At 51.3% G+C, this 7,500-nt stretch overlaps 1 protein-coding gene across 1 annotated transcript in view; it reads left to right on the top strand.

The window, feature by feature from the left end:
• The window catches only part of LOC127910876 (receptor-type tyrosine-protein phosphatase mu-like), a 688,506-nt gene that overhangs the window by 449,766 nt on the left and 231,240 nt on the right, over positions 1-7,500 (top strand). The window contains exon 15 of the mRNA XM_052475958.1: positions 5,229-5,265. Within this exon, the coding sequence (XP_052331918.1) occupies positions 5,229-5,265 (37 nt within the window). The remainder of the gene's footprint in view (positions 1-5,228; positions 5,266-7,500) is intronic.

The raw sequence follows: 7,500 nt of genomic DNA, 5'->3' as shown, positions 1-7,500 counted from the left end.
TGATGATGGTGGTGATGGTGATGATGATGGTGATGATGGTGGTGATGATGGTGGTGATGGTGATGATGATGATGGTGATGATGATGATAATTGATGGTGGTGGTGATGATGGTGATGATGGTGGGGATGATGATGGTGGTGGTGGTGATGATGGTGGGGATGATGATGGTGGTGATGATGGTGATGGTGGTGGGGATGATGATGGTGGTGGTGGTGATGATGATGGTGATGATGGTGGGGATGATGATGGTGGTGATGATGGTGATGGTGGTGGTGATGATGATGGTGGTGGTGGTGATGATGATGGTGATGATGGTGGGGATGATGATGGTGGTGATGATGGTGATGATGGTGGTGATGATGATGGTGATGATGGTGGGGATGATGATGGTGGTGGTGGTGATGATGATGGTGATGATGGTGGGGATGATGATGGTGATGGTGATGATGGTGATGGTGGTGATGGTGATGATGGTGGTGGTGGTGGTGATGGTGGTGGTGATGATGATGGTTGTGGTGGTGATGATGATGGTGGTGATGGTGGTGGTGGTGATGGTGGTGGTGATGATGATGGTTGTGGTGGTGATGATGATGGTGGTGATGGTGAAGGTGGTGGTGATGAAGGTGGTGGTGATGGTGATTATGATGGTGATGGTGATGGTGGTGGTGGTGATTATGATGAAGATGGTTGTGATGGTGGTGGTGATGATGATGGTGGTGATGATGATGGAGGTGATGGTGATGGTGGTGATGGTGATGGCGATGGCGAAGGTAATTGTGGTAATGATGATGGTGATGGTGGTGGTGATGATGGTGATGGTGGTGGTGATGATGATGGTGATGGTGATGGTTATGGAGGTGATGGTGATGATGATGGTGGTGATGGTGGTGATGGTGATGATGATAATGATGATGGTGGTGGTGATGATGGTTGATGACTGGAAATGGTATTAGGCAGGTTCAACAACAGTGTCATGGATTGTTCAGAGTTCAGACTCTATCCTCTCTAGGTCCTCTCTCCATCATCAAGTGGCACCAGGCTCTCCTCCTTCTCTCCTCCACTCCCCCTCTCCTCCTCCTCCTCCTCCTCTCCTCCTCCACCCCTCCACTCCTCCTCCACCTCTTCTCCTCCTGCTCTCCCCCTCCTCCTCCTCTCCTCCTATCATCCTCTCCTCCTCTCCTCTCCTCCCCCTCTCCTCCACTCCTTCTCAACTCCTCCTCTTCTCCTCTCCACTCCTCCACTCCTCTCCTCCACTCGTCCTCCACTCCTCCTCCTCTCCACTCCTCCTCTCCACTCCTCCTCTCCTCCGCTCCCCCTCTCCACCTCCTCTCCTTCTCCTCCTCCTCCTCCACTCCTCCTCATCTCCTTCTCTCCACTCCTCCTCATCTCCTCCTCTCCACTCCTCAACTCCCCCTCTCCACCTCCTTTCCTCCTCCTCTCCTCCTCTACTCCACTCCCCCTCTCCACCCTGTCCTCCTCCTCTCGTCCTCTCCTTCACTCATCCTCCTCTCCTCCTCCTCTCCTACACTCCTCTTCCACTCCACCCCCTCTCCTCCTATCCACCTCCTCTCCTCCACTCCTCCTCCACTCCACCCCCTCTCCTCCTATCCACCTCCTCTCCGGCTCTCTACAAAGCAAAGCTAAGCAGTGAAAGAGAGTTCAATGGTGACTTGAAGAGATCTGGTCCGGAATGAAGATGGACCTTAAACTGGGTGCTTAAGGAGTTACCACACGTCTTAGATTGAGAGAGGATAGAGAGAGAGAGGGGGGACAGAGAGAGATGTTCGAGAGAGAGAGAGAGAGAAAGAGATAGATGTTAGAGAGAGCGAGAAAGAGAGATAGAGGGGTAGAGAGACAGAGATGTTTGAGAGAGAGAGATGTCAAAGAGACAGAGAGAGAGAGAAAGAGAGATAGAGGGGGAGAGAGACAGAGATGTTTGAGAGAGAGAGATGTCAAAGAGACAGAGAGAGAGAGAAAGAGAGATAGAGGGGGAGAGAGACAGAGATGTTTGAGAGAGAGAGATGTCAGAGAGACAGAGAGAGAGAGAAAGAGAGATAGAGGGGGAGAGATGTTAGAGAGAGAGAGACAGAGAGAGATGTCAGAGAGACAGAGAGAGAGAGAGAGAGAGATACAGAGAGAGAGATGTTAGAGAGACAGAGAGAGAGATGTTAGAGAGACAGAGAGAGAGATATGTTAGAGAGACAGAGAGAGAGAGAGAAAGAGAGATAGAGGGGGAGAGAGAGAGAGATGTTAGAGAGCTGGAGAAGAGAACAGAGAGAGATGTCAGAGAGACAGAGAGACAGAGATGTTAGAGAGCTGGAGAAGAGAACAGAGATGTTAGAGAGAGACAGAGAGAGAGAGACCAGGTACAGGCTCCGTACCTGAGAAGAGAACAGAGACTACACATGACAGAGGGACGATTAAGGAGTGAATCTCTCCTGAAGAAAGTTTGTTACTCGGTCCAAAACTTTCTAGGGTGAATTGGAGTATCGTGATCAATTATTGCAATCACGATGAAAACATTCTATCTGGGCCTTTACTAACTGAATTAGGTGAGCTAAAGCAGTGCTGAAACAAATATCCTTCACAGCTCTCCAGGACTTTTTTATTTGACCTTTATTTAACCAGGCAAGTCAGTTAAGAACAAATTCTTATTTTCAATGACGGCCTAGGAACAGTGGGTTAACTGCCTGTTCAGGGGCAGAACGACAGATTTATATAAATGAGGAGGCCACAACTCGTCAGATACAGGAGAAACTCTGTTGTGAACTACTACGCTAGTGTTATCCAACTGGCTCGGCTGTTACAGGCTTTGGGTTTTTCTCTCCATTGCGTTTTCTATTTCGAGGTTCTTCTTCTTCTTCTTTTTTTTTGCGGGGGGATTTTGATTGGTGAATTGAATCCGACTTTTAGGTCCTACGCCGTTCTCTGCCTTCCGACATTATATTCTTTGACACAATAATACCAATTTGGAGAAATTGGGGAAAGAGGAAAATTGCTCTGCCAACTAAAAAAAAAAACAACCACCAACCATTCCACTGTTTAACCCTGTCTAGTCCTACTCCAGACCAACGGTCCTATTTCAAGGTTGGTTGTCTTTGGGTGTGGCATACTGATTGGAATCATCCTCGTTGGTTGTCTTTGGGTGTGGCATACTGATTGGAATCATCCTCGTTGGTTGTCTTTGGGTGTGGCATACTGATTGGAATCATCCTCGTTGGTTGTCTTTGGGTGTGACATACTGATTGGAATCATCCTCGTTGGTTGTCTTTGGGTGTGGCATACTGATTGGAATCATCCCCGTTGGTTGTCTTTGGGTGTGGCATACTGATTGGAATCATCCTCGTTGGTTGTCTTTGGGTGTGGCATACTGATTGGAATCATCCTCGTTGGTTGTCTTTGGGTGTGGCATACTGATTTTAATCATCCTCGTTGGTTGTCTTTGGGTGTGGCATACTGATTGGAATCATCCTCGTTGGTTGTCTTTGGGTGTGGCATACTGATTGGAATCATCCCCGTTGGTTGTCTTTGGGTGTGGCATACTGATTGGAATCATCCTCGTTGGTTGTCTTTGGGTGTGGCATACTGATTGGAATCATCCTCGTTGGTTGTCTTTGGGTGTGGCATACTAATTGGAATCATCCTCGTTGGTTGTCTTTGGGTGTGGCATACTGATTGGAATCATCCTCGTTGGTTGTCTTTGGGTGTGGCATACTGATTGGAATCATCCTCGTTGGTTGTCTTTGGGTGTGGCATACTGATTGGAATCATCCTCGTTGGTCAGGATGTGTTTTCACCTGTTGTCCTCGTTTCTTCTGTGCAGACACAGCTGATATTTAAGAGCTATTGGCTCAGTGCTCCCTGTGTTGGTAGAACACGGCGCTTCCCAAACACCAGGGTTGTGGGTTCGATTCCCACAGGGGACCAGTATGAAACTGTATTCACTCACTACTGTAAGTCGCTCTGGATAAGGGTGTCTGCTAAATGTTCAAGAAATGTAAGGAAGAAGAGCGACACCTGCGTTTAGCATGTTCCCTTTACATTGTTGAACGGGGCCTTTCCCTGGTATTTATCCTGGTCTTTACGTTGTTGAACGGGGCCTTTACCTGGTATTTCTCCTGGTCTTTACGTTGTTGAACGGGGCCTTTACCTGGTATTTCTCCTGGTCTTTACGTTGTTGAACGGGGGCTTTACCTGGTATTTATCCTGGTCTTTACGTTGTTGAACGGGGCCTTTACCTGGTGTTTATCCTGGTCTTTACGTTGTTGAACGGAGCCTGTACCTGGTATTTATCCTGGTCTTTACGTTGTTGAACGGAGCCTTTACCTGGTATTTATCCTGTTTGCTCCACCCACTTCTTATTCTTAGTTAGTGGGTTTATTAATTTTAGTTTTATCAAGTCCAGTCTGTGTTTTTTTTAAATGGGCTCTGAAAGCCCAGCCCAGTGGGTGTCCGTGGTGGATATTTGAACTGGAGCTGTTTGGCCACCACTTAGTAGAATCCCCCTCTGTGAATCCCTTTCAGAAATCGTTTTAAAACCCCACTGGTTTCTATTTGGTTTTCAGTGGCTCATTTGTTAGTTCCCTTTTGCCGAGCGACATTTTTTTTTTGTGTGTGGGGGGATGCGGGGGTGGGGGGGGGATGCGGGGGGGGTTACGTTAACTGGGGAACGTTAACCCAAGGAATCTCTTCTTTGGTCATCACAGATAAAGACCATAGATCCTCTGAAAGGCCCAGGAAGTTACAACAGTCCTCAGAGGTGATTGACTAACTAGGAGTATTAAACGAGGGTATTTGTTAGTTAGATTTCTTCTTCTCTGCTCTAACTGTCAAGGAAGTCTTGATGTTTTGGTCAGAGTTTTCACAGACATTAATGTTCTCGCCACTGTTACCGACTGACAAATTTAATGTCAGATTTTTTTTTTGTTTTACTTTACGATTGTGTAAAAATATAATAAACATTTATGTGAACCAAGGTCCAACAGAACGAGTCGGTTAATGGGATTATCTTATTGTTAATGTGACATATTTTGTTAAATTAATGTGCCTACTGCAACACACACACACACACACACACACACACACACACACACACACACACACACACACACACACACACACACACACACACACACACACACACACACACACACACACACACACACACACACACACACACACACGTAGCTAACTGTTATTTTGATCTTCTTTCTGTCTTGTCACACAGGAGACCAAGATTGACTGTGTCCGAGTCGCCACCAAAGGTAGGACCACACCAAGTCACGTGTTCACTTCCCTGAATCCAAGTCACGTGTTCAGGTCCCTGAATCCAAGTCACGTGTTCACGTCCCTGAATCGGTTCACTGAGGACGTCCCCGACGTCATGTTTAATATTGTAACATGACCTGCACACCTTTAGAGACATGAACTAGTAAGAACAACAGTCTTTATGTAGGTAGCCTTGAAATACAGTGTTGAGAAACAGTATGGCACAACCTCACACGGGCCTCACACAACCTCACACGGGCCTCACACAACCTCACACTGGCCTCACACAACCTCACACGGGCCTCACACAACCTCACACGGGCCTCACACAACCTCACACGGGCCTCACACAACCTCACACGGGCCTCACACAACCTCACACGGGCCTCACGCAACCTCACACGGGCCTCACACGACCTCACACGGGCCTCACACAACCTCACACGGGCCTCACACAACCTCATGCGGGCCTCACACAACCTCACACGGGCCTCACACAACCTCACACGGGCCTCACACAACCTCACACGGGCCTCACACGACCTCACACGGGCCTCACAACCTCACACGGGCCTCACGCAACCTCACACGGGCCTCACACTCACACGGGCCTCACAACCTCACACGGGCCTCACACAACCTCACACGGGCCTCACACAACCTCACACGGGCCTCACACAACCTCACACGGGCCTCACACGACCTCACGCAGGCCTCACACAACCTCACGCGGGCCTCACACGACCTCACGCGGGCCTCACACAACCTCACGCGGGCCTCACACAACCTCACATGGGCCTCACACAACCTCACGCTGGCCTCACACAACCTCACGCGGGCCTCACACAACCTCACGCGGGCCTCACACAACCTCACATGGGCCTCACACAACCTCACGCTGGCCTCAAACAACCTCACACGGGCCTCACACAACCTCATGCGGGCCTCACACAACCTCACACGGGCCTCACGCAACCTCACACGGGCCTCACACAACCTCACACGGGCCTCACACAACCTCACACGGGCCTCACACAACCTCACACGGACCTCACACAACCTCACACGGGCCTCACACGACCTCACACGGGCCTCACACAACCTCACACGGGCCTCACACAACCTCACACGGGCCTCACGCAACCTCACACGGGCCTCACACAACCTCACACGGGCCTCACACAACCTCACACGGGCCTCACACAACCTCACACGGGCCTCACACAACCTCACACGGGCCTCACGCAACCTCACACGGGCCTCACACTCACACGGGCCTCACACAACCTCACACGGGCCTCACACAACCTCACACGGACCTCACACAACCTCACGCGGGCCTCACACAACCTCACACGGGCCTCACACAACCTCACACGGGCCTCACACAACCTCACACGGGCCTCACACAACCTCACGCGGGCCTCACACAACCTCACGCGGGCCTCACACAAACTCACACGGGCCTCACACAAACTCACACGGGCCTCACGCAACCTCACACGGGCCTCACACGGGCCTCACACAACCTCACGCGGGCCTCACACAACCTCACGCGGGCCTCACACAAACTCACGCGGGCCTCACGCAACCTCACACGGGCCTCACACAACCTCACACGGGCCTCACACAACCTCACACGGGCCTCACACAACCTCACACGGACCTCACACAACCTCACACGGGCCTCACACGACCTCACACGGGCCTCACACAACCTCACACGGGCCTCACACAACCTCACACGGGCCTCACGCAACCTCACACGGGCCTCACACAACCTCACACGGGCCTCACACAACCTCACACGGGCCTCACACAACCTCACACGGGCCTCACACAACCTCACACGGGCCTCACGCAACCTCACACGGGCCTCACACTCACACGGGCCTCACACAACCTCACACGGGCCTCACACAACCTCACACGGACCTCACACAACCTCACGCGGGCCTCACACAACCTCACACGGGCCTCACACAACCTCACACGGGCCTCACACAACCTCACACGGGCCTCACACAACCTCACGCGGGCCTCACACAACCTCACGCGGGCCTCACACAAACTCACACGGGCCTCACACAAACTCACACGGGCCTCACGCAACCTCACACGGGCCTCACACGGGCCTCACACAACCTCACGCGGGCCTCACACAACCTCACGCGGGCCTCACACAAACTCACGCGGGCCTCACGCAACCTCACACAACCTCACACAAACTC

Source organism: Oncorhynchus keta, chromosome 23 (genome assembly GCF_023373465.1).
Source record: "Oncorhynchus keta strain PuntledgeMale-10-30-2019 chromosome 23, Oket_V2, whole genome shotgun sequence".
NCBI classification, from domain to species: Eukaryota; Metazoa; Chordata; class Actinopteri; order Salmoniformes; family Salmonidae; genus Oncorhynchus; species Oncorhynchus keta.
This window is presented reverse-complemented; position numbering and strand designations above follow the sequence as displayed.